Source organism: Nematolebias whitei, chromosome 2 (assembly GCF_014905685.2).
Source record: "Nematolebias whitei isolate Nwh7 chromosome 2, NemWhi1, whole genome shotgun sequence".
Classification (NCBI taxonomy): Eukaryota; Metazoa; Chordata; class Actinopteri; order Cyprinodontiformes; family Rivulidae; genus Nematolebias; species Nematolebias whitei.
Window position 1 is genome coordinate 16,858,987 of NC_056499.1, and position 27,877 is coordinate 16,886,863.

The 27,877-nt window shown below is 41.1% G+C and overlaps 3 protein-coding genes across 3 annotated transcripts in view; 1 reads left to right on the top strand and 2 right to left on the bottom strand.

Moving 5' to 3' along the window:
* Nucleotides 1-1,997, top strand: part of cstf3 (cleavage stimulation factor, 3' pre-RNA, subunit 3) — an 11,514-nt gene extending 9,517 nt beyond the window's left edge. The window contains exons 16-20 of the mRNA XM_037697454.1: nt 196-391; nt 807-957; nt 1,076-1,170; nt 1,252-1,312; nt 1,481-1,997. Coding sequence (XP_037553382.1) covers nt 196-391; nt 807-957; nt 1,076-1,170; nt 1,252-1,312; nt 1,481-1,680 — 703 coding nt within the window. The 3' untranslated portion in view covers nt 1,681-1,997. The remainder of the gene's footprint in view (nt 1-195; nt 392-806; nt 958-1,075; nt 1,171-1,251; nt 1,313-1,480) is intronic.
* Nucleotides 1,998-3,325: 1,328 nt separating this feature from the next.
* Nucleotides 3,326-11,894, bottom strand: depdc7a (DEP domain containing 7, paralog a). Its single transcript, XM_037697460.1, has 9 exons — nt 11,842-11,894; nt 8,196-8,655; nt 6,102-6,232; nt 5,816-6,008; nt 4,468-4,688; nt 4,229-4,371; nt 3,859-3,984; nt 3,704-3,782; nt 3,326-3,600 (listed from the first exon to the last, which is right to left on the bottom strand). The coding sequence occupies exons 1-9, from the start codon at nt 11,891-11,893 to the stop codon at nt 3,377-3,379; spliced, it is 1,629 nt and encodes a 542-aa protein (XP_037553388.1). The 5' UTR covers nt 11,894; the 3' UTR covers nt 3,326-3,376.
* A 3,596-nt stretch (nt 11,895-15,490) lies between these two features.
* Nucleotides 15,491-27,259, bottom strand: qser1 (glutamine and serine rich 1). The gene is made up of 13 exons (XM_037690539.1): nt 26,948-27,259; nt 24,735-24,844; nt 24,454-24,591; nt 21,063-24,356; nt 19,741-20,045; nt 18,385-18,501; nt 18,177-18,310; nt 17,920-18,092; nt 17,663-17,794; nt 17,481-17,578; nt 17,189-17,335; nt 16,696-16,791; nt 15,491-16,544 (listed from the first exon to the last, which is right to left on the bottom strand). The coding sequence occupies exons 1-13, from the start codon at nt 27,055-27,057 to the stop codon at nt 16,404-16,406; spliced, it is 4,995 nt and encodes a 1,664-aa protein (XP_037546467.1). The 5' UTR covers nt 27,058-27,259; the 3' UTR covers nt 15,491-16,403.
* Between the last annotated feature and the right edge of the window lie 618 nt (nt 27,260-27,877).

The window sequence follows — 27,877 nt, forward strand, 5'->3', positions numbered from 1 at the left end:
TTTTTTTTTTTTTTTTTTTTTTTTTTTTTTTTTTTTTTTTTTTTTTTCGGGTTTAGCCTGTAATTACCGGTACAGTTACTGGTAATTAGTCGGGCTCGGGCCGGGTCGGATTTTTTAGGCCCGGATGCAACTCTAGCCTTAATGCTAAAGTGTCTGTCCATGCTCGTTAACACTGACACATTCTTTGTACTTCAGGGAGGTCTGGTCTCGGTTCCTGGCATTTGAGAGCAACATAGGAGACCTAGCCAGTATTCTGAAAGTAGAGCGCCGGCGCTTCACTGCCTTCAAAGATGAATACGAAGGCAAAGAAACGGCTTTGCTTGTAGATCGGTACAAGTTCATGGACCTGTACCCATGCTCTACTAGTGAACTAAAGGCCCTTGGATACAAGGTGTGTATTCACCCTCTTTTATTTGAATTGTGCTCAGTAATATAATACAATATAGTAATAATAAATAAGTATAATTGTAAAAAATAATTTAATATAATATAAACTAGGGATGCATGGTATCGGTATTGGCCGATATTAGCGATAAAGGTAAATAGGCCTAATTGACAAAGACCATACAGAATAATGTAGTGTTTTATTTCCACAGCAGAGTATGTAGTCTCTGTAAGTAGGTCTAGGGGGAAAATATTGGTATTTATATCCGTTATCGGCCAAATAAGTTTTAACATATCGGAATATTGGATGTCAGCCAAAAATCCAATATCGTGCATCCCTAATATAAACTATTATCTCTTGCTGCCAGTGTAGTTAATTCTGATATAATTTTGTTTGCTTTGTATCTACTGTTTGTTTGTAGGATGTTTCTCGTGCCAAACTGGCCTCTCTGCTCCCAGAGACTGTGGTGGCTCCCTCTGTGCCTACGCTTAAAGACGAAATCGACCGTAAACCTGAGTACCCCAAACCAGACACTAATCAGATGATCCCCTTCCAGCCGCGTCACCTCGCCCGTACGTAATCCCACCCAGGATCGCTGTGAATCTGACACCGTTTGTGCTAGCTTAATCTTCGAAACGCTGCTGTTCTCCGATTCATCTTTGATGTAGCCTCTCGCGTTCCTCCTCACAGCTCCAGGTTTACACCCTGTCCCTGGTGGAGTTTTCCCCGTCCCTCCGGCTGCTGTTGTCCTGATGAAGCTGCTCCCTCCGCCTTCGTGCTTCACTGTGAGTTGCAGCAGCTGAAAAGCTTTTTGTTTACCTTTGCCTACAAGGATTTATCAAATCTGTGATTGTTTCTGGTTGTAGGGTCCTTTTGTTCAAGTGGATGAGCTCACTGAGACTTTAAGGGGATGCATACTTCCTGAAAGTAAGCTACTTTATTTTAGACTGAACCGTATCGTTCCTAAATATGTTGACTTTTTGGTGATAACAGTTTGACTTTTGTTGTATTTGTTCTTTTCACTCAGACAGAACTCGAAGTTAAAGGTTGATCTCTCCTCTGTTTGACCCGTTTCTGTGTCTGTGTTCTTTAAAGCTGTTGAAGCTGCTGTAGAGCTGATCACTGGCAGACTGCCCGATGCAGGAGGGGATGGCAGCGGACCCCTGGAGAACCACACCATCATTAAGTCGCTGAAGAGGCCCAACGCAGACTCTGACGAGGAGGACGACAAAGGAGCCGTGGCTCCGCCCATACACGACATCTACCGCGCACGCCAACAGAAGAGGATTCGATAAAACGGAGAAAACCCTTCAGGAATGTAACGTTTTAGCAGGTGGTCATAAGAGATACGTGTTGGCACTACAGATTCTGAGCAGGAAACAAGCATGCATGCACATGCAACATGCAGGCAGGGTGCACACCTGAGCGTTTCTGTGGCTTTTTTTTTTGTCATCAGTTTTTATTTTTAAAGACTGACTATTATACTGTAAAAACAAAAAGTTTTAATTCAACTGTGGGTTTCTGCAAACCATTGATGTTATGTTTCAGCAACAAGTTCTTTTTTCTTTTTTTTTTAGATAACGAGTAAACAGTTTCTTTGAATAAACGTGAAGAAGCCACTTGTGTTTTTATTTGACTTTAAGCGTCACATGTGTTTTATCGCTATGCCTTGGTGCTAAATGAATAACTTTTCTGACTCAGTCAGCTTTTAAAGTCACTAGCAGGGGGTTCTGTTTGATTTGTTGGGATCGCTCGAAAATACTTTAACTCCCAGAAATAATCATATTCAATTTTAAGATTTTACACACTAAGTAGACTGAGTTTGCATTCTGATTATTTGAATATACCTGTAACATACCGTAGATAATAAATAGCAAATATCTGTTTAAACTTGACAAAACCACTGTGATAAACTGCTCCAGGTTTTAACGCTAATCAGCTTTACCGACTTCGTTTCAAAGTTTACAAAGAAGTTGTCATGTCTGGGTGCTAGAAAAAAGTAATTTATTAACATTTATTTAACCGGGCAAGTCCCACTGTGATCACAAACCTCATTTGAAAGGGAGACGGCATAACATTCATGTTTTGATGGTAGTTCCAAGTAACAGCTGAAAAGTAAAGCAGTCGAAGGTCTGTGGTTTCAAGCTTCGGTCTTATTTCAAAGAAATAGTCACTATTTTATTTTATAAAGGAACTTTATATGCATAAGCCAAGTTTGACAATCGTGTCACTTTAATAAATTACAGAGAAAAACAATTGGAGGTTGTTCAGTTACTTGACATACCAGATGCCATTTATTTTCTTGCCTGAAAGAAATTACATGGAAGTTCCAGTTGAGTTTCATCGCAGACGATAAAACTAAATACAAACAAGATGTGCGCCATTTTCAACCTGGAGGAACCATGGAAGTCATTTCCTCTGCGGATCGGAAGGATTATACAAACCTCATTTAAAACAGAACCCCGAAGACGCCACTAAAACGTGGCTAAACCTTTCAGTCGTAAAAATGGAAGCCATCCAAACATCTTGTTTTGTTGCAACATAAAAAAAAAACTTGGATGAGTCCCATGAATGCCTCTGTGTTACATTACACGTTCATATTTTCAGTTAAAACAACTATTGAAGGGTTTTTCCATTCGTTGCTTTGCCGTGAGTCGACATGAATACATACAATACACCAACTTTACTGCACGTGCACAGAAACATGCCCAAAAAGAAAACGACATGCAGGTTCATCTTTATACTATGAGCAGGTTTGAAACTACGTTCAATAACTTTACTTTTCCTCTTTTAGGCAAAATAATTGTATTAAAATCAGTTTTTACATTTCAGCTTAGTGTCCTGCACTAAATAAAAATATTAAATATGTTCTTAAATAATGCAGCTTATTCTAAGATTCAACATATACTGTTCACATTCTTTACTCCATCATCTAACCTCCATAAACTTTGTTTTTAAATTATATTACACATTTCATCTCACTAATAAAAATTATTGTAGCAACATGTTGACCAAAGACAGTTTTTTTCCAAAGTACTGGACAAAAATGTCCGGGTGAGCTTTAGCAAACCGTCCTAGCAGTTGTTTCTTCTCTTTGGTGGAGAGTTTGGGGCTCTCGTGAACCGTCTGCAGCAACGACAGAACCTCCTCCTTCGTGATGTTCTGCTCGTTTCCAGCGTATACCTGAGCACTTACTCTTGAGCTGTACGTTACACCTGGAGTACAGAAAGACAAGAAGGGAAATGTGATATTTCCACCATACTGTTCTTCAAATGAGTAAATATAAAAGAGGAAAAGCTGCACAAATAACCTGCACACCTGTTATCACATCTGGATCTTTCCCGTTCACAATATTCCGAATCCGTTCACTGACCAGCTGGTGCAATAAGGCTGGGATCTGATGGGGAAAAAGTGTGAATTAAACCTTAAATTCATGATCCAACAAATCAAATCCTTGTTCAAGCCGGGCTTACTTTGAACAGATCAATGTGGTGATCCATCATGAACAGAACCGTCAAGTCCAGCTTTCCTTTGGGAAGCCTTCTGCTGTAGATGATGGCTCTGGAGAAAGCCCTTTTTACTGCCATTCTATTTTCAATCTGAGAGGAATTAAACATTGGTGAAGACCAAGCATCAATGCATACAGCAGGGCTTTTCAACTGGTGGCCCGGGGGCCAAATCAGGCCCACGAGTGAGCTCAGTTTGGCCCACCAAGGGGTTCATTTTTAAATAAAACTAGATTTTAAACCATAAGCTTGGATTTCAGTAACGGTGGCCCCCTGCGCAGTTTAGTTGAATAGCCCTGGCATACAGAGTCACAACAACAAGCGCAGGAACACTGACCTCTTTGTGCAGCTTCACTTCCTGTGGTTTGGCTGCAGTTGCCATGAATCTCAGGAGCCTTCGGAGCTCCTCTCTGCTGCGAGAGTCCTGCAGCCTCAGACTCAGCTGCAGCGCCTCTGCAGCCTGCTCCAGCTTCCCATTCACTACGAAACGCACCAACAAAGTTCTTCTTTTTAGTTTTACTTGAGATGCGTTTTGCTGAACGTGCATGCAAGCAGAACAGCAGCTTCTCTTCTCACCTAGGAGCTCCGAGATGCCGGAGTAGACGTCAAAAAAGTAGTTGCTGAGCAGAGGTGGTCGTTGCGTCTGTCCGTAATGCTTCACTAGGACCTGATAGAGTAATTTCTTACACTGCTGCGGGTCGTCTGGACAGCCAGCCAAACCACGACTGACCTCCACCACCTGCTCATCAGGCAGGAACTCAAGACAGTCCACCGCCCCCGACATCCACTCATCCGCCCTGAGGGGAAGGAATTTAAATGTTTGGTTTTCAAACTCAATGCCTCCTTTTACATCCAAGTAGATGAGACACAAACAGGAAATAAAACGAGATAAAAAAGAGTGGTCCAGATGGCTGGCTTCCCCCTCCCTCACTCCATCTTAATATACTTATCCTACTTTGGGTAATTATTTCAAATGCAGCCGGCAGAGTTTAAAGATTTAAAGCTGCTCCAAAGCTTCCAGGGAAGACAGACTCGGCCATTTGATGTTTTAGTCATATTTAAGTTACATCTGAATGAAGCCAGAGTTTTAATTAAAAGTAAAGCAGGATTTTTATCACTGAAGTTGGTGAAAACTTCAGTCAAGCAACAGCAAGAAAAAAAGTAACAATATTTTCATTAAGTGTGACAATCATATAAAGCCTTATCATAAAATAAAAGCCAAGAAATAGATTGTTTTTCCCCCAAAATCTGAAATTTTGAAAAAAATTCGATTTTGCACATTATCTGAGTGCAGTTATATAAGCGACCATCAGTGCAGATCGCACAACTTCCCTAAATTACCATGAAAATCTCATGACCAAATGCCTATTTCTCTTAAAGCCTGGTAAACACAAACAGATGTTCGGTTCTTGAACAGTTATGTCCAAAACTATTTACAGCAATGTCATATTTGATCTTTTTTTAAGGCTTTAAAATACATAAACAGGTAAAAAATGAGTTAGTGGTCTTAAATACATTTTCTGAACCATAAATTTCCTTAAAAACTGCAACTTCTAACACGCCTTCTTAAAAAGTAAAAGGTAAAAGCCTTAAATTATAACTGAAGTGGCCAGGTGGGATCATATGAGCACTTAGGTGTGTTTTTTAATGACTTTAGGAGACTCCACTTTTACAGTAATCGTTAAGATAGCTTTGGCAGTGAATAGATACGAAAAAGACTAACATACATTCTTGTTTGCTTTGTAACTTCCTGTTAGATAAAAATAAGAATAAAAGTTCACTGTCAGTCGTCACATGGGTGTGCATAACTTTCAGTATTCAACAAGTGCAAAGCATCGCAGAGCGTGTGAAACACTGGAGCAACAGCTGGATTCAAATACGGGCCTTTTTTGCACGTTGTTTGTGCAAACTTTAGAAGACTTACTGTGCTTCACTAAAGGCTTTCAGAACCTCCCTGTCCAGGTAACTTGACATATACAACAGGTCCGGATCATTGTCGGTGGCATGCAGGAGAGGCCTGGACCTGACCTCGCCTTCTAGCGAGTCCTCCAGCAGTGGGAGCTCTATGAGCTGCAGCAGCCTGGACACAACCTGCTGGTGCCACACTTCATGCACACCTGGGAAAGTAAACGCAACAATAGTTAAAGTCACACGTTTACTGCAGGACAACATGAATTGAAACGTGCCAGTGTCTCGGACAGAAAGCTTACATTCCTGAGAGAGGCCGAGGCGGGTCATTTGAGGAGTGGTGGTGGAGCTGAGGTCGAGGTTTTCTAACACGTCCTCCAGTAATTTGTCTTTTTTCACCGGGGAGTGGGTGGAATAAGTTGGTATCTCTTCTCTGAGGAGTCACAGGATGAGAGCAATCAGTGGAAAATGTCCATGAAAAAGATTTATTACATAAACTAACTGTTTTAGTCATAAAAATGTCATTTTAAAGTATATTTTTCTTCCATTTATGTAATAAATGCTAATATTAGCAGGATTTTTTCTTTGTTCATTATTAATAATGTGAACCCTTGACCTGGGCCTCGCTTGAAGACAACCCCTCAAAATATTTTATCTCCTTTTGGAACCAGATCTCAAGTACAGATACTTTTAGAAATACTTTTTAAACAGATTAAAAAAAATGTCATCCTGGTTTTACTTTTGTTACTTCCTGATATATTTTGAAATCTCCACCTACCCATGTTCAGCCAGTGACAGGTAAAACCCTTGTCAGGTTATGCTGTCACCCATTGCCTGTACCACCCCCCTCCAATTTATTTATTTATTTATTTATTTATTCTTGATTATTCCAAGTGTTTTCAGAATTTCCTGTTGTGCACATATTAACACTTTTATTTCTGAGGCTGAAATTTTAACCTGGATACTTTTTGCATATTTTACTGTAAAAAAAGACCACCCCCACCCCCCACCCCCACCCCCCCAAAAAAAAGCATCTTGTGAGTAAATAATAACTTTGCTAGTTTTTCTATAACACTTGGAATTGTCAACATCTGGGAGATGTTTACAATTTACTATATATTAAAATAATGTAATTACTGTTAGAGTGCATAAAACAACCTAAATTCAAATAAAGTTTGTTTCAATTTCAGTGAAAATATTTAGTGTCACTTTTTCTTGTTTATTTTGTATATTTGTCTTTTTAATCTATGTTGTTTAGACAGATTCATATCTTTTTTTTTTAATCTATTGTTTTTAGTCATTTAAATTTACTATGAAACTTTTGTAGGGGCAGCACGGTGGCGCAACTGGTAGAGCTGCTGCCTCTCAGCGAGCAGGTCCCTGGTTCAAACCCCGGTCCGGGGGCCTTTCTGGGTGGAGTTTGCATGTTCTCTCTGTGCATGCGTGGGTTTTCTCCGGGTGCTCCGGTTTCCTCCCACAGACCAAAAACATGCATGTTAGGCTGATTGGTAACTCTAAATTGTCCCTAGGTGTGAGTGAGAGAGTGAATGGTTGTTTGTCTCGTTTGTCTCTATGTGTCCCTGTGATGGACTTGCGACCCGTCCAGGGTGTACCCCGCCCCTCGCACAGTGATTGCTGGACATGGGCACCAGCGACCCCCGTGACCCAAAATGGAATAAGCGGGTAAAGATAATGGATGGATGGATGAAACTTTTGTCATTTTTTCTTTATCCTTTATGTCAACTCTCATTTTGTCAATTACCATACTTTCCAGACTATAAGGCACACTTAAAATCCTTTAATTTTCTCAGAGTCTCTCAGAGACAGAGATCCTTATAATCATGTGTATTCATTCTGGTTGTGCTTACTGACCTCAAACCAATTTTATGTGCTTATTGTGAATGAGTTGAAAAAAGTTGGACTCCTCTGACTGTTTTGCTTAATGCGCTTTATAATCTGGTGCACCTTAAGGTCTGAAACATGCAGTAGTCAGTAGTCATCAACAACTTTTCTGTCTCTACAACATTTTAGTATCTTTTTACTGTGGTTTTGTTTCATATTTTGACTGTGTTCAATTCTGTAATTTAGAGTCTATGCATAAACAATGTTTTCATCTCAGTTAATTTGTTTGACATCTTTTCTAATTTAGTCCCTTTGACTCTTTCTGTTCAATGCATTGAACATGCAGTTTTATTTTTTATCGTCTGGTTGTGATCACATGAAGAAGAAATGGTCTAACTAACCAGTATCAGTTGAACATGAAGAATACATACATGACTGTGTTCATAGTTTCATTTCACACCAACTCAATTTAAACCCTTGCTGTAGGATGAAGTCTGGCCATCAGGGAACATGAGAGCAGAGCAAAGTGAGATAAGACTCTGGAACAGATGTACCTTTCACATGACTGAGTATAGTCGTTCTTGTTCTGGTTGGTGCTCGGTGAGCCATAGCTGCCTTCTGTGGTACCAGGGGTTTGTGAACGAATGTCAGTTGCAAATGAGGAGGGCATCTCTGGACTCAAGAACCTGTACAAACTGCAGCTGCTGTCCTCAAACCTGGGCTTCTTCTTTTCCTTCCCAAATACTTTAAGACCCACCGGCTCGAACACCTTGGAGTCCATGAGCGTCTGACAAAGGCGAACGGCCTTGTAGCGAGGCACCGCCACATCGCCAAAGAAACGATTCACAGTGATGTAGGTCAACACCACATCCACAGCCTCTGACCCCAGGAAGCAGTCATGGTACAACTTGAGGGCGTGGCGCCTGTGCTTCACCTCCACTTGAAACTGGAGGTTGGAAATGATGCTGGTCCAGATGTAGGTGGCGCGAAAAGGTGTTCCAGCCATACCTCGTTCTGATGGAACAAGAAAATGGAGAGACTGTCACAAATGTAACAGCGAAAAATGCTAAAATTAGATATCAAAGTTCATGCTCAGTAATCCAGGTATAAAATTCAAGGTCATCTGGACGATGTCTTTTTTTTTTTATGAGACGTTTCGTCCTTCATCCAAGGGACTTCTTCAAAATGAGGAGCCACAAAGCAAAACTGATTCCCATAAACAACATACTTTATAGTGGGGAAAAAACAGTTTGCTGGTGCCAAGTTGGCCTCTGGAGCCCACCCTCTCCCCCATCAACTCCTCTGAGACAGTCATGCCAAAGTGGTTCAAAACACCAAAGTTCATGCTCAATAATCCAGGTATAAAAATCCAACAATGTTCAGTCAGGTCAAATCAAAATTAGATATGAAAAAGCAAACTGTATAAAGGCTTTGGGAACTTTTTTTCTGAGTTTTAAGCCGTTTTGTAAATGGATTCATTCATTCATTCAACCTTTAGTTAGACAGGTAATTCCCATTGAGCCTCGAGGACTCATTTACAAGAGAGACCTGATTTCAACAAAACATGATGACAACAATGGACAACAGCGACAACAATAGACAGTTATAAAAAAGCATACAGATTTTAACAAACCAAGATCAAACCAAGATGCATATGTGGTCATGAAGTTTATAAAATATTTGTATTGTCTCATTTATTTTATTTCAAAGGGTTGTGGTCTTTTGGTTCACTTGTGGATTCTATCACTTTGTATGCATGAAACCATGAGATTACATATTACATCATCATTCTAAACTCTGAGTGTCAGTGATTGGGAACATTTTTTTTTAAATATCTTGTTTTGAACTCCTGCAGTATAAGCACAATCAACCATCATGCAAAAGATAATATGATGGGCTGCTGTCATTCTCAGATAGGTTCATAATGCATGAAGCACATTATATGAAAATTTATGGCAAAATGTTTTTATTGGAGAACTCTGAGGACATATGAAGTGCAGCCACATATTAAGTGTGTGTGCAGCTTGAGTTTGTGTGAGATATTTTAGAATCAAGCTGGAAAGGATGTTATCACACGGTGTCCAGCCTCTGACGGACTCTTTTAGCTTCTTTTATCAAAAGCTAAAACTATTAATATTAGGTTTCTCCTGCACAGGGGGAAAAAAACCCTCTGTTCTGTGGTCTATCAAACAAATCTGCAGCTTATTTGCATGATTTAAATGCTTTCTTTTGTTTCTGCCCAACAGACCCTCCCTGTCCTCTATGTGACATCAAATCATTAAAATCAGTGTTGAAGTTATTGCATGTGTGTGTCCAGAAAATTTGCAAGAAGTATGATCAGTGCGAGTACTGAACTTTAAGAAACATTATCTGTTTACTGCACAACACACAAGCAGAAATGCACAAAAAGTTCAAATGTATGTCGTTGTTGGCTGCGTTGCTGTTAACACACACTTCTGCAGCTGATTCACACAAACGGACACGATCAGCGTCCGATTTGTCAGCATGTCTCCTCATCTCATATGTTTGCGGGGCCAAATCAGCTAAAGAAAGCTGAGCTGCACTTGCAGTGAGGCTTTCATCTCCCAACAGGAAACATTTAAAGCCTGCTGAGCAAATGGCAGGAGAGGATCTGAGAGCCTCGCTCAGGACAGAGGCCATAAATCAGGTTCTGACAGCAGCAGCCAGACTCCATGTTATGATAACACAACACGACAAATACAATTACTGACCCATGCGTAAGAAAAAAACACCTTGAAGACAAAAGCACCCAGAACAGTGCAAGCAGAAAGCAGATGTTCTCCTTGTTCCCTTATTTCAAAGACACAGCAGCTGATTGAAAAAACAGGAAGGTGTGGTGATCTGTTGATTAATGAGATAAATCTACGTCAAACTGTGCCCGTGGGGAGAAGAAGCAGCCCTGAAATGTGTGTTTGCATATGGAAGGAGTAATTTGGGCTGTCACCAGTGCTGAAGGATGAACACAACAGTTTACATGCAAAAAAAGGATTTATGGCGATATCTGATCTCATAAAAGATTCAAGTTGTTGGACAAATGACCTCAAATCAGTGTGAGAAGTGTCTACTGTTTACACAGCAGTTATATTAAAGGCCACGTACTGGAGATTTGCCATAGTTTGCAGTCAAGATAAGAAATCTTCCATGAGTTAAGAGAAGACCATCTGGAGAGCCTCATCGGGGGTCTTTAATCCAGATCCCAATACCCTTTAATGCTTGTTGGGGGAGGTCAAGTGTGGGTTAAATCAATCCTGGGAACTCTGCTGAGCTGACACCTCTTATTTTTTGTACTAAACTGAGACTGGTTTCCTTCACTGCTGTGACTCCATTAAAGCCTTTATTTAAAAAGAAAAACTAAATCCCAGCAGAGAGACTGTGGGACAGAGTGAGTGATACAGCCAAGGACAACAGCGCACCATGTGTTTGCCCACATCAGTGGCAGTAAATAATCTCACAGGGAGCAGAGCGCTTCACACACGGGACACACATTCACAGTGGCACTCAAAACAAGAAGAAAAATACATCCAGGTGATAAAATCCCCCAGTGGTACACCAGCAGGTTGATTATGGCCTATTGCAGAGATTCCCATTCATCCAACAAGCCAAAGACAGTGAGATCAACTGGTCTGGCTTTAGGGCTCAGCAGGAACCTCAGGGGTCCATGTGGCCCTTATGAGTCGGAATCCTCATATCCTGCACAGGATCTGAAGGCGCACACATGTGGAAACAAATGAACCCGCTTGGATCCATGTCTGAACATGCACTGCACATATAGAGCAGCTGATTTGCACACAAAAAAGTCAAACAGGTCGGTCTGAACAGCTTAACTTTTTAGCGTCTCTAACATAATTAATAAGAAGTAAAATGTTAAATCTAAACTAGGTTTCAAAACTATCTCCCATGTTGCGCAGAAGTTTAAAAACTCGGTTTAGAGGTGGGTCCGATTTGTCATTCTTCACTACAAATTACGCTGCTTCAATTCCCTTATTAAAACAGAAGGTGGAAATACTTTGCGCACAATAAATCTCGTGCGTAAAATGGATGACAGGGACACTTAAAACAACCAGTCACAACGAGATCATAGATTAAAACTACCCAAATGTTCAAGGTGCCAAATCATTCTTAATTCAGAGAAGAAATGAGCACGTTTCGTCAAATAAAATGGAATAAATCTTTGTTTACCTGGTGTTTGGTGGCTGTGGGGACAGCCGTCCCTCACCATGTCCTCGCCCATTGAGTCCAAACGTGACGCATGCAGCGGACTGCAGTCAAACCCGAAACTGTCTCTCCTCCCACATACATGAATTATTCATGTCCCAGTCACAGCCAGGAGCGTGACAGCCAGCCTCCCACGGAGTCCAGGAACTTTAACAAAAGGCGCATTTACGCACTGATTTCTTGGCGCATCTCCCTGAATTGAAACGGGAGATGGATGATCTAATAGAGACCAAACAACCCGTTTTGTTCCATGAAATATATGATGGCGGCTTATATGTTTAAATCATCCCTGATATTTAAAATATACTCATAAATATTAGATTAGGTTAAAGAATTTCAGTTTAAATAAAAATCCAGGAAGTTTCACACAACCATAGGTCACACCTTTAAAGCCTGGTCTGCTGAGAACTACAACATGCCATTTCCACAGAAATTTATAGATTTATTCTAGGCAAGAGGAAGTGATTATATGGCCTATCTTACCTGCCTTTAAAGGAAAATCGAAATGTTTTGGAAAGATAAAACAGATTTTATGTCATCCCTCTAATAAAAGCATCACCGGACAGATTTAAAACACATGACTGCAGGTAGGCAGGGTTTTCATGACCAACTTAAATGTATTATGAGCACAACACACACACCCAAAGTAAACACACACAAGCTGACAAGTAGATGGGACACACTTGGAGCCTTCAGTGTTGACCATTGGACAAAAAGGAGACTAAAAGGTCTGAAGTGACATAAACCTGAGATGAAGGGTGAGGCACATACCTGGGACAAACCGGTTTGATTAGTCCTGCTATTTTTGTCTTTTTTTAATTAGTGAGGGCAGAACAGCTGCTTTTTCATTAAGTTTATTTTGTGCTTTACAAACTTCCTGAATTAGGAAGAATTTAAAGCATATGGAATTTAGTTTGAAATCCTGAACAAAGCAGAAAAGGAAATGCCTTTTGTGCAGCTCCTCTTGAGCGGAGTTTAAAGGAACAGTTCACATATTTTGCACATGAAGCTCAGTTTTCTTGTTTGTGTTTACTTGGAGAGAAGCATTCACTTTAGTGATTTTAAATATGATTTAAATAGTAATTGTGCAACTAGTCTATCGTACTGGTAGAATGCATTTGCTTTGTGTAAATTTGGCTTTAGAATCCAAAACAAACTTGTTATGCTGTTTCGTATACCATTTTGCACTGTATAATATAATGTATTGCATTATATTAGATTGCATTGAGCATATATTGAGCCTTGACTTAAAACTGAACCTAAAAGTCTTGCTGGCCCTACACAGAATCTTTAATCTCAAAACATGAAAGTGCATGTACAATAATCCACGTAATAAATTTTCTACCTGGATTATTGAGCATGGGCAGCACGGTGGCGCAGCTGCTGCCTCCAGCGAGCAGGTCCCTGGTTCAAATCCCGGTCCGGCGGCCTTCCTGGGTGGAGTTTGCATGTTCTCTTCGTGCATGCGTGGGTTTTCTCCATGCATTCCGGTTTTCTCCCACAGACCAAAAACATGCACGTTAGGCTGATTGGTAACTCTGAATTGTCCCTAGGTGTGAGAGAGTGAATATTTTTTTGTCTCTATGTGTCCCTGTGAAGGACTTGCGACCTGACCTGGTGTACCCCGCTCCTCGCAGTGATTGCTGGACATGGGCACCGGCGACCCCCGTGACCCAAAATGGAAGAAGCGGATAAAGATAATGGATGGATGGAGGATTGAGCATGAACTTTGATGTTTTGAGCCCCTTTGGCTATGGCTGCCTCAGAGTTGATGTGGGAGAGGGCGGACTCCAGAAACCATCTTATCACCAGCAAACTTGTTGGTCCACTATGAGAGTGTGCTGCTTGTGGGACTGAATTTGTTGGGGCTCTTCGGACTGATGAAGTCCTTTGGATGAAGGACAAAATGTTTCTGGGGTGAGGGGACGTCCAGATAACCTGACTGAACTTTGTTTGGGTTTAATCTCAAAAAGTTTGCAAAAGCAGGATTTCTCCAATTATTACTCATTAGAACCTTTAATTTGTAGTTATGACCTTTGCTTAGAAAAAACAAGCTCTATTCTTATTCTCAAAAGCAAGTGACTGAGAAATTGCATGATATTAAACCAATATCTTTTTCATGTCTTGTAAAAACTGTTGGTTAACCGTCACGGTATCTCTTGATATTTTTACTAATTATAAAAATCGTGAAGATCCCAAGGCATTCCATATAAAGGGCATAGAACTCTTTCCTTAAGGTGAAACTGGTTTTACAGCTCTTCAGAGAAAATGTGCTGCGGCATGATGCGCTGGTATTTTGTAAACTTGCCACAGAGCCACCTTCGGTGCTTAGGAACGCAACAAGAAAAAGAGGGTGCTGTAGTCATCAGAAATGTTAGTCAGCAAGGTCAGAGTGGCATTTACTCTCCTGTTTGTGTTCCCGGAAAGATTTGCACACTTTGTTTTTTGTTTCCTCTTCATATTAACTGGGCCTGAACCGTTGGTTAGGTCCTGTTTCCAGTTAGGTTGATGACAAAATGTCCAAAATAATTTTCTTCAGGCCTGACTGAAAAAAAAAAAAAAAAATGGGGAAACACCAATTCTTCTGAGAACAGAGCAACTTGCAAGAAAAAAAAAACTTGTATGGCTACTGGTTGGAAATGGGAATCTGCTGAACAGTGTGGTGCATCATGACTGATGACATCATCACAGCATACATATGTGACACCAGAAAAAGCTGACCCCTGTGTGATTTGCAGTTTTATGCACCACCATCCTGTTTCTGTACCCATCTCGCATCATCCTCACTCTGTTAAATCTCCCACATATGGAACAATGTCATGCATTAAAATTCATGTGCTTTTCATCTGGACAGCAGATGCTTCGACTCCACCAGTCGTGCCCCTGCTGGAATCCCAAACGCATGCCTAACTGGACCGTCCTCCACCCCCAGGACGTCTCCAGCTCCAGAGGACAGTAGCTCTCCTCACAGTGCTGTCGTCGCACCACAGAGACACTTTTGTTTGAGGAATTGCCACATTTCCAGTGTTTTCCCTCTTCTTCTCGAAGTCATCTTTTATTCAACAGCCCCTCTAAAACCCTTTCAGACAACACAAAGTCAGCCGCCCAGTCGCAGCGCACAGTGGGGTCATGAGAGTGTGGTGGGCGAGCACCGCTGAGTTTCTCCTTCTTGCCGTGTCCTTCTGAAGGAGGTGAGCCAATATTGACTGCACACTCCTCTCAGCATGCCGGTGAAGTTTAACTTTAACTGACCCCTCTAGTTTGTGGATCTTAAAAGGGTAACAGAAGAATTATGGAATGCTGCCAAGAGTCCCCCCCCCCCCCCCTTCAAAATAGGAGCAAAGCTGTTCAGTGAAAATGGTTGACTTGTCGTTTCCAGCTAAAATATTTCTGACTTGTTTACATGTGGAGACTATATTCAGACCTAAGTTCTAGCAGATTTCATTTCTAGAATAACATGGATGTGTTGGGTTTATTCCCCGTTTTAACAAAATAGTAGTTTTGTTTAGGTTTAATGTGAGAGCTCAATAGTGAGCATCCAAGTTTGTGAATTCAGAAGAGAAGAGCGCACTTCAACACAGAACATACTCGGAACACATCTAATACATGTGCCACTTTATTTACAAACTGCATGTTTATAGATTATTTTCTGATATCACAAAATTTCTGACAGTCAGCTGTGTGAAGAATCGTGGAAAGACAATAAAAATAAACACGACTTTAAAAATTGCAGTGGACAGAGAACAGTTACCTCTGCAAAAAAATATAGTTTTGTAATAAAATGTTGGTTTTTGTGTGCAAAGCAATTTAAAGACCACTTCTGTTTATTTCATTCTACCCTAAAATAATTCAAGGTACTGATCTCTGACAAGTGATGTGCAGCGGTGGAACTGCACTGACTCTTAAAATGCATTTTGTGTGAAGAAATTGATGCACAAAACTTAAAAACTAAGACTGCTGCAGTTTTCTTTTCTACAAAATGTACATTATGTATATGTTGGCACGCTTACAAAATGGATGTTTTGCAAACAGTACATAACTAGTTATATATAATATATAGCCTTTTTTTCTTTTACAATATATCAACTCTGTATGGAAGCCTACTTAAATGAATGACTTGTTTAAAACAGTAGGCAGTCAAATTCCTGCATTTTAATTGTTGTGCTCTAGTTCCTATCCTGATTGCTTTCCTTCTAGTGCATAAATATAGTTTAGTGTTATGATGTGACATTTAATGGGAAAGAGAGGGATAATTAAACATAAAAATAAATCTAGAAAAAGGCCCATAAAAAGTGGGCTCCTAAAACTACAGTCTCATTATATGGAGGTCTTTTCAAAATAAAGTCTGCATCCTCTGTTGATCAAGTTGTTTCTTGTAAGAGTGTAAATTTGCACTTCTGCTCCTGACTCCTCTTTGTGGCTTGAAGGACAAATCCCATCCATATCTGTGGCCTTTAGTGATTTTCAAGCATCCATTTGTCTGTTTGTGTTTTTCCTCGTTTTAAAGTTAATTTGCCGTGGCGAAATCATCTGCAGACCTGCTGCACTTGACTGATTAGCTCCCCAAAGCGGTCAAAGAGCCTCTCTACCCAAGCTCCATTCTGCAGACACTTTTGTACAGTTTCCTCCTGGCCCAGGTCTCCTGCCTGACCCCAGAGAGATGCAATCTGGAGGAAACAAGCACAAAGAAAGAATATTAAAAATCCGAAAAAAATTAATCCATCAAAATAATTTATAAACAAAGTTAAACCTGCAAAATCTTCCTTGTGAAATCACACTCATTTAGCAGATTAACACACACTATCCAAAATGTCCTACCTCGTCCTTACACATGAGGTATGTGTGGTATTTGTAATGCTGCAAAGAGTGGTACAGAGAGAACCACTGAGTTTTCTGCTGGTCCGCTGCGTACTCCTAGAGGAGGGAAATACACAAGTTGTTAGAACGCTTTCAGGATATTCAGTTATGTTTTCTTCAGAATAATGACCAAGAAAGCAGAAACGCACATGAGAGCTTTAGTGCAAAGCAGTTAAGTCAAATGATGTGTTGGGATGTTGTTTCTTGGGAGTTATCTTAACAAACTGTATCAAAAGTAATACATGATCCTTTTTTTATTCTTACTCAATAAAACAAACAACAGCACTGAATGAGATGTTAAATAATTTCAAGTACAAGTTCCTGCCTGGGACTGTTGTGATTACAACCAAACCTAAATATTCTGACTGAAAACAAAAATGAAGAAATGCAAGGAACACTGCGCCCTCTGCTGGACAAATAAAGCACAAAGAATGAGACCGAAACGTCTTCTGACCTGAGGCACTTTGTTCGGCATCTTGTAGGGCTTCATAGTCTTCTTGTTGTATGCTTTTCCACTGAGGCGTACCTTAAAGGCGGGCGTTTCCTTGTCCTTCTTCAACTCAGTCACCACTGAGATCTCTGGGAAGCTGTCCAGAGCAGTCTGAACCATACAAGATAGTTAGCTTCACAATGAGAACGAGGATTCTGTACGGCAGCTTTCCGTTTGCGTAATTAAACCTTGTTAATTTTATTATTTTACCCAAGTTGCACACCAAGCACAACTTTCAACAGGTACAAAAACATACCTTCAGGGCCTGCCCTATGTGCAGTTTGTTAAGCAAGCGTTTCTTGTTGTCAACGATCATCCCGTCTACTCTTTTCATATGAGGCAGCAACAACACGTCTGAAACGAAACAAGTGCACGTCCCAAACTGAGCATAACTTAACTCGGACCGTTTGTGCAACATCCAAAATTTAGATCACCAACCATTTGTTTTCTCCAGAGCTGTCAGCACGTCTTCGTCCAAGGCGATGCTGATGAGCAGCTCCACGAAGCTCCTGAACGTCTCTTTCATGGTTCGTGTGTTCAGGGGCCTTGAAGCAAACGAATGGTTTAACTCTGAGAGTGTAACAGATAAGAAGAGGAAAAAAAAAAAAAAACAGGAAGAGGATTAAGATTTAAGAGTTTTCCAGATACATTTCAAAAATGACGTTTAAAGGCTCCTTCATGATCATCTTCAACACCTTCTTCTGCAAATGATCTCGAGGCCGTGGAGGAAAACTCCTCCTTCCACTTCCTCCTCTTCTTGGGCGGCGGCTCCACCCTGGGCTTTACTTGTTTGACTCGGGGCTTTTGGTTCTGGAAAACTGAGGACGGTAGAGCTGTCAAGCCAAGCAGAGTTTTAACCTGAGAACCCCTGTGAGGTAGAATGAGAGCAATTAAAACTCGGAACCATTAAATTTAATTTAGTTGCCTACATCAGTCAGCACTTCATGCGTACCTCAATGAGTTCATGGGTTTGCAGCGTGGCTTCCTACTACAAACTCGCACATATTCCCTTTTGTTAACAGTGTCCAAAAATTTCACGTATACTCTCTGGTACATGTTCTGGGCATCACCAAAGTACCCTAAGTACTACAAACACAAAGATAAAATGTGTATCATAGCAAAAGGTCAGAACACAACTGCATATACTTTTTGTAACTTACACTGTTAGTGGCAAAGAAGACTCTCTTTCCATCTCTCAGTTCTGGCACAAATTTCTGCAGCAGAGCCTTCTGGACTTTCCAAATAGCAGGAGGCTCAGTGCCTGCCGTCATTGTTGCCTACAGACACGCATGCAAGACAGCACAAAATTAGGTTCAAGATGTGGCAGAAGTTCACTTACAGAAAAAAAAAGCAGATCTGATCAAAGTAGGCCTGTCACAATAACAAATTTTCCTGGGCGACTGTCGCAGAAATTATTGCGATAAACGATAATATTGTTTGAAATTTGACAATAATTAGTAATTATTGTCAAATTTAAGAAGAAATTTTGATTTTATTTTGAGTGTAGTACCTTTTTTGACCACCGAATGGCAGTCGAAGACTGAACCAAAGGATGGATAGTGAGGGAACGAGCGGCGTGCCTCTTTAAGAAAAATGGGAGGGAGGACCCTTGACGTGACAAGGGCTGTCTCCTTCTTTTTTGTCCGGTTCTCAAAATGGCGTATGCTCGGTGTGGTTTGAGCTCTTTAGCATAGCATTTTTCACACAAAGTTTTTAATTAAACAAAAACAAATTCAGTAAACAAGTTCTCAGCTTCTTTTTGCAGAGAAAAACAACTGTTTACACAAAGGCACAGGTTTCAACCGTGAATTTTGGAGCTTCGACAAGAATGAGTTTTGTTCCCCGAGGTCGGCCTGTTAGCTTAGCTCGTAGCTTCTCAGCTTAGCTGCTTTTAACGATCCAAAAAACACAATTTTGGATGGTTAGAACGGATTTTACAGTGAAAAGAGAAAGGGAGGGATCAGTGAAAAGCACCGGAGTTGAGCTTTTCATCATCCAGTGTCTTCAGTAGAAAGAGACACATGAAGAAACGATAAAGCTGATAAATGGAAATGAGGTTGATAATTTTCATTTATCATGCGATTAACTGATTTTTTGTTTATCGCGACAGGCCTAGATCAAAGTATATTTTAAATTTCTTTTCATTTATCTTTTGCTGAGCCCAGCTGAGAGCGAGACAGGAGTTTCATTAGATTTTAGTGGCATATGTTGTAAGATATGCAACAAAAATCTGCAGTTTCATTCTGACATGACTCTGAAACTTGTATGAGCACACTCATCTATGTAGCTTTTCAGTTTTAACCAGCTGTGTGCATTTCTGCTAACCAAATTGTTTTTAGGAAACAAATAATCTTAATGAGTGCTCTCAATACTAAATGTGTGTTGCAAACTGGGAACTAAAACAAATTGAAGTTGATAAGTTCTTACATTTATAAACTGTTCAATTCTTGTGAATCTAATAAGCTCTTCTGAAGAGAAACCTTGCAGAATATTGCTAATGTTCCAACTTCAAATACCGTCAAGGCCTCAATGTCCTCCTTTCTGACGACAAACTCGTCCCTCTCTCGATACATTCCTTCTCCTCCGCTGTCAGACAGCTCCTCATCAGTCAGGCCCTCCATGGCCACGTTCGTCAGCTGCACAGCCATTTTGCCAGCTGGGGCAATTTTAAACTCCTCTTTGGTCAAAAATGTTGTCACTCCTAAGACTGGGGTTACCGTCGGTGCAGGCGTGGATACCTGCGGCAAGCAGAGCAGCATGACGGTGGGAGCGGTGGTGGGAGGTTGGTCTGGCTTCATCATTGAACCAAGGATTTGGTTATCTGAAAGGAAGAAGTGGTTAAAGATAATGGACGGACGTTGCAGGTAATGTTTTGTAACAAAACAAAACACAAATGATTAAAGGAAATGTTTAAATCTTTATGTTTTTGTCATTTTTATGATTCTTTTGCTTCTGGTTAACATTTTATTCCCAAGAAGAAGTGAAAATGTTGTGTGGCTACCAGATTTTTTGCTGTACAAGTCGCACTTCTTGCACAATTTACATGCCCTGCGACTTACACACCGAAGCAACTTATTTATGGATTTTTGTCCCATATTTATAAACCAATTTTTGGTTGAGATATGACAGTTTTCATTCATTCTGTCTGAAAAAATTGAACACTACCATTTTCAGCCACTAGATGGCACTAGAGCAGAATGGCATGCCGTTGTATCATGTAATATGTAAAAGTGGCTATTAATGACACAATCGGTTTGCCAAAGACTCACCGTCTTCTGCCTGGAGCAACCGAATCAGCTTCATTTCGGTGTACCGCCCCAGCAAAATACAGCTGATTTGACCGTCAAAGTGCATTTATTAAGTTAAAGTTACACTGAGACACACCTTCACTTTAATTTCAAGCAAAAAAATTATTGTTTTTAAGTGTTAATCTTCTTAAATTCTTGTTAAAGTCTTCCCGTACATGCTCCTGTGGCCATCATTTGACAGCCCATCAATTTTTGGCACAACACCGGCCTACATTACCGGGTTCGGCCCACATTTCTGGGTTTTCAGCGGTGACGCATAACAAATGAGACACATCAGCAGTGACGCACAATAGATGTGACGCATACGGCAAAGCGACATATTTGTGGGTTTTTCCACTTTATAAGAAATACTTGGACTGATGCAACTTATAGGGCGGTGCAACATGTATAGCAGAAAAGACGGTACACTGAAAGCTCAGGCAATCCCTTCCATTTATTTTTACTAGATTGTGTTTACATTATGATCTATTTTAAAGTTGCATGTGCCAACACGACACATCACCTGACAGGCTCAAGCAGGATGAAATTACCTGTCCTTGTTCTCCGATCTGAAGTTTCATCCAGAGCTGAGAGAGCGGAGCTTATGCTGTTCCTTAGAGCCTGGTTCTTCCCAGTGCTCTCCTCTTCATCTGAGCTGAATGACGGCAGAGTCTCCAGGTTCCTTTGCAGATCTTCATCCAGCCGTTTCTGCTGAGAGCTCGCTCCTAGACTCTCCTGGGGAAGCAAAGGCGCAGGCAGAGTCTGCAGTTTGGGAGGCAAAGCAGGCAGAGAGCCCTGTTTAGATGAGGTGGAGGGTTTTCTCGGGCGATTAATTGTTCTTGCGGGACTTTGAGAGTTTTGCTGCTTGGGGCCAGATTTGATGAAATCTAGGAAGGAACCAATGAAGCCAGTTTTGACCTCTGGCTGTTTCTCTTCCACTTCACGAATCTTCTGCCTGATTCTCTCTTGTAGTGGACAACCATCAGAAGTACTCTGTGGAGCAGATGGTGAGCTGACATCACTGCCCCTGGAGTTTTGACGCTTTGTTTGTCCACTGCGCTTGGCTGCTCTTGCCGCTCCATCATCCTCAGAAGCTCCTGGTTTGGTTGAGGACTTAGACCGTGCCTTCTTATTTGGAGAGCCCTCACCAACAGGGCATTTTATCAAGACGTCTTGTGTTTCAGCACAGTTTGCGCTCCCTTCAATTCTGTTCTGGACACCCGAAGGATCAAACGCTTGTCTTAGCGAGTTGTAGTCGATCTCAGAGTTCCTTCCATTTCCATTTGTGTTCAGATCAGCAGTACTGTTGTGGTGAACAGGCTGACCCTGACTGTTTGTAGCAATCTGGGCCTGGTTCAGTGTCATGCTGATGTTGTGACCGTTAGTGTTAGTTATGATTGGATGTTGTGCTGACGAGAAACTAGGTGACATTTGTCTGATATCAACAGTCTGGAGATGTCCTTTGGAATCAACAGGAGTTGCAATTCCTGCCATTTCCACCTCAGAAGATGTAGCTTTAACAAAGTCTTGTGGTGCGACACCACAGGCTGCCACAGTGGCAGCCAGGATGTCGTCGACATTTGACAGAATATTTCTGTCGTCTGCCAGCAGCATAGAGTCTGGGAAGCAAATAGAGTGAAGATTAAACTGGTTCTTGGTGTCGACTGGCTGCTGACTTGCAGCCTGGGTGTAATGATGCTTAGAGGAACATTCCGAGTTTGGTTCAGACATGATTGTGACCTGCTGAGCTTGAGTTTCAGTGACACTGGAACCCAGTAGGTCTCGGTCCATCTGAAGGTACTGCACGTGAGCTGAACCCAAACACTGAGCTGGGTGAATATCTTGCAAAGATACCAACTTTGAAGTGTTCTCATTGTGGTGGACAAGAGGCTGCTGGACCAGAATCATCTGGTTGGACTCAAGAAGAACCTGAGAGCTGGGAAGTGAGATAAACTGGGAGCGGGCTGCTGGAATTTGGCTTTGAGATTGACTAATGCTTTGTTGGTTTTGTTGATGTGACTCAGGAGAACTCAGTTGAACAGGGGGCTGCTTGAGTTGGTCTGAACACAGAGGTCCATGCGAGGGAACGACTGAGTTTGAACTTGTTGTGTTTGCAGCTTCAGGAGCACTGCCACTGTTTAAACAGATTTGCTGCTGGCTCACAGAACCCATATGCTCATTCTTTACCTGCGCTGAACCCATATGACTATGCCCTATAAACTGTTCTTCTGAATGAGAATTATTTCGAATAACACTTTGTGGTTTGTGATTATCTATTTTTGAAACAACATAGATGACATTATTATGAGACACCATACTGTTATCAGCAACAGATATCATAGAGACTTGTCTTAGAGCCTCGATGTCCTGTAAAGGGAGCTCTTCAAGTTTCTGTTTGGCATATGTCGGCTTTATGTTCTGTACAGAAGCCGTTATGGCATCTTGTAAGGACTGAGCAGATGAGAAGGTAGGTAATGATACAGACAAAACATTTTGGATGTGTGTCTGCTGATGGGACAGACTGTGATGCGTTTTACCACCCAGCGAGTCCTGCATGTGGCTATAATCTACAGTAGAGCTTGATGGAAGACTCTGTACACAATCAGGTGAATACAGAGAATTGAGGGATTGTCCTGTGTTGTAGCTTTGGAACAACGTTACAGAATCTTGCTCCTGTGATGGAGATGTAAAAGTTAAGTTTGACGCACCTAGAGAGTGGGAGGTTGAGAAGCTCTCGGAGAAGGTTTCTTGACACAAGCTATGGACCTGGGGTTCATGCTGGACCCCCTGCTCTTGGCTTAGCCCAGGAGTGGACGAGTAAACAAAAATTTGGCTATCAGAAGCCACATTATCACAGTGGCTAGAAAGGGAAGGCAGAGTAGTGAAAAGGGAAGGAAGTTTTTCTTGGGGGGAGTTGGAGGTCTGGGACTGTGTGTGTGGTGTGATATAGGTTTGAGACAAAGTGTTGGACATTAGGTTTGATAGCTGAACTGATTGCTGACTGGCAATCACCGAGCTGTGTTTCTGAGCAGGGGAAGAATAGTGCTCAGGAGACCTCATTCTTAGGTTCTGAGGGTGACTCTCTTCATTCTCAGCAGGGTGTGAAGCTAGGTTGGAAGAACAGTCTTCACCTTTCAGCAATGAAGCAGATGAATTAGCTTGTGCTGTGCAATCAGTTTTAGACTTTGGAGAACCGTTGACTACTTGGGTAGAGTCTGATCTTGAGGAGGGACTGCAGGGTACCGGAGTGTTGCGGGATGGGTCCTCCTGGTAGGACACATCTGCGTCACTCCCAGTGCCATAGTATTCCTGCAAAGAGTGCTCTGGATTAGGCAACTCCTCTGAGGCTATGTGGTTACTTGAAGGCCTCTGGTGGTGCTTGATCACACTACATTCACGCTGAAGAGCTCTTTCAATTGAGTTCGAAAAAACGGTAGCCCCATAGGGCTGTGGGACACCATGAGAGGCAGGCAGGACAGAAGGAAGAAGGTTATATTGAGGTTGCAGGAGGTGGGGGGCAGACTCCTGGGCTGAGCGGTATGTGGAAGACTGGACAGGCAGAGCTGAGCCCAGAGATGGCCCAGAAAGATGATTGAAGGCCAGGGCAACAGGAAGCACAGCCTGGCTTGGTTTGAGATGTAGCAGCGGGTCATGGTGAGGGAACAGGCCATTGGTGGAAGTGCTGAAGGCAGGGTCTGACAGAGCCAGGGAAGAGTTAGAAGCATAACTCCTGGAAGGGTAGGCACCAGTGTGCTGAAAGGATGACAGAGCAGCAGGAGAGGGGAAAGTGGCTGTGGATGGCAGGGCACCAGTCATATACAACTCTGTTGTGGAGGAGTTGGTACCTGCATGGAACAGATCAAATGATGTTAATCAGAGGAAAAAAATAACAATTTGCTGAATTGAACAAGCATACAAAGAATAGTATAAGAAGGTTTTTACCAGAGGGCCAAGACTGAGGTTTAAAAGGAGGAAGCAATGAGGCACTAACAGGACCAGCCTGAAGACTTCTTGACTCCATGGATGACAGGAAGCTCATGATTGAGGTCACAGGAGTACTTCTGCCTGACTCAAATGTTCCTGATGGTAAAAACAAAAATAAAAATAATTTAAAAAAATACTAAAAAAAATTATCAGTTAAAAATGCCATTACAGTATAGTAATATCAGCTTGTCAGATAAATTGTCCCTTTCAAACCAAAATTCAAAAGATCAGTAACTCACGTGCAGCTACTGGGATGTTTGTTGTAGTGTAGGTGGGAGGCTGGTGTGTGGAGGTGTAGCTTTGCTGCTGGAGGAGCTCTCCATCAAGGTGTGCTGCACCATAATTAGGACTATGTATACAAAAAACAAACGTGATTTTCTGAAGTTCTCTCATCCTCACAAGCAACAATGAGCCACCCAGCTAAGCATGAAAATATAAAATGAATCAACAAAACAAATTAAATGACGTGTTTTAAAAAAGGCTTTAGTTTGGAGAGTAAACAGTTCAGTAATTAAGTACTACAAGATGGCAAAGTTTTCCACAAATCTTCAATGTAAGAATGATTGTTGCATTATTTATCACCTCACAAACTAAAAATTGGTTTTAGTCACATTAGTTAAATCCAGTATATAGCTGACTGTCACAAACTTGATATTTTCCAAAATGCTAATGCTTTTGGGAACACTTGAAGCTTCAGAAAAAGTTACTGACCTTCCAAAAATGTCAATATTCAGGCACCCTCAGAAGAATGTGCTTAAAATAAAGCATCTAAATGATTTATCTATATTTACAGAGTTTATTTAAGGTGTTGAGTCTGTAACGTATTTGCTGTCTTACAAACTATGGCCCCACATCCTGCTTGCAGATAAAAAGTAACAATAGCTCAGTGAAAATACTGGATAAATATTTTATCAGTACATTATGTTAGATCATACCAGTGCTATAAATAGTTCGTTTTATCTGTTGAATGCTTTTATTATTGTTGCAGGAGTTGATACCATTATTAATCTTTTCAAGCCAGACAAAACATTTGTAAAACTATGCAACAAGCATTATTTGAAGGTATTGAGAAAATAAACCTGCTGGAAAACTTGCCACCTAATGTCTGCAAAGTTTTGAGTATTATTATTATAAAGTTTATTCGTTTTTTTAAACAAAACAATTCTATATACAATAGGAAATACAATCACAAATAAAATGAAAGGCAGCAGAAAGAAAAAAAAAAACTTATATCTGCCCCTTTTTAACAAAAAATGAATTCAAACAATAATAATCTTCTGTATTTTTATAAATTCTGTCTGCATCAACTCCAACATCCGTTCTAGATCTTTATCCAAACAAAAAATGTGGTATCGTGTGCAAACAGAACACGTTTAAGGAGTCCTGACACATTTACCAAGTCATTCACATATAAAATAAATAACTCCGGTCCAAGTACAGAACCTTGAGGAACTCCACATGTGATTTTTACAGGAGGTCAGATCTTACATCATTTATTTGTAACATATTATTCTTAAACAGGTATCTAGACTAGCAGGTTCTCATAATTTAAGCATTCAGATTTCAGCTTTGCACAGTGGGATGTGCTTACATCTGTTTATCTCTGGAAATAATAACTTACGCTCTCATTAAATTAAATCCAGTAAATTTGATAGTGTTCTTCAGTCAGAAAGTAAACATATCTGTTGAGAACAGACTATAAAGGGGGTCATTTTGGCTCTTTAGTGGTCTTTTTGACAAAAGATAGCTGAAATCATGCAACTATTCTCTTAGGGATTGACTTGAAATAGTGGAAAATTAAACGAATTACATGACATAATTAAATATCAGCTGATGCACTTTACTTGATGTCTAGAAACACCAGTGCTAAAAGTAGCAGTCTTCATTCAAAGAAAATCAGACGCACATAGAAGACTAACTTGGGCCTTTAAAACGTTTACAGATGTAGTTGTTGCCTTATCTTTGAAATAAGCACATTAAAATACAGCTGTAGAGTTTTTAAACATGAAACAATGGCAGAAATACAAATACCGACACGTCGCCTTAAACATTCACTTGTGATGAAACTATTAGCTGCGTACATGTTTTGGCGTCAGGGGTCAATTATGGATCAAGGAAAATGCGCGTAAAATGTAAATGTGGGCAGCTCTGGTCAACTCATAATACATATTCAATTAACTCGTTTTTTTATTTATTTGGCAACAGTCCATGGCCATGCTGAGAAGACGGTTTGCTAGCGAAAACTTAATGTGGGGGGCAACAACAACAACAAGGTAAAACCCACTGACAAGTCGAGCTCTACAACTCCGTTTCCATTTAGACATTTTTCTCCAAAATCACTGTTCCTGACAACAAACAGCAAAGTTTGCTGTTCGCCCCAAGATTCAAGCTAGGCCCTCTATCATCGAGGTTTCCTTGGGAAGGTGTCCCGCCCTCTCCTTCATCTCCTTACCTTGGTTTGATGGTAGCTGAGCCGCGGTCATAGGCCCACGAAGCCGCGGTCTGTGCTGGTGCAGCCAGCGCGTCCGCGAAGCTGGAGCTCGGGTAGTTCCTGTCCATCATCCGGTGAACGATTCGCTTCTTCCCCAGAGGAGCTTCGTGAAGTAGCGGGCACACATCTTCGCAACAGCTCGGGTCAGACCAACCGACCAAACGGAGTCAAAGCTAGCAGTCTCCGACGCCAGGCTGCTGTGTCCCGAACAAAAGTATCTCTTTACCCTCGAGGGACTGAGTTTGTGCGAGGCAGAGGCAGGGACACATGGCTGCAGCTAGCGGGCTAAGCGAAAACTTCTCATAAAAATGGAGAATGCTGTTACATCACTGCTGAAAAATACAGCCTTTGTAGTGTCAACGTTAAAATAAGATGACACTAAATGTAAAAATAAAATAAAAAAATTCACATGACCATACCCCCAAAATAAAAACTTTATCTAATGTAAGAGGTGTGACATTGATTACAACGTGTGGGGGGGGGGGGGGGGTAATTAAATAATTACTCACTGCTATGTCATGAAGACCAGTCAAAATATAAATCATGAAGCCAATAAAGTTAAGTCTTTGATGTTTTGAACCACTTTCACTACATGGCTGCCTCGAGGGGGAAGAGGGTGGGCCCCAAAAACCATCTTCTCACAAGCAAACTGGTTGGTCCACTATGTGGATGTGCTGCTTGTGGGACTCAGTTTGTTGTGCCTCCTCTGACTGAAGAAGTCCTTTGGATGAAGGACAAAACGTCTAAAAAAAAAAAAAAAAACCATCCATGACCATACTGAACTTTGTTGGATTGTCTACCTGGATTTTTGAGCATGAACTTTAATACAACAATGATGCTTAACTTATAATTACACTCAACAACAATTAAGAACTTTAATATAAAATATTA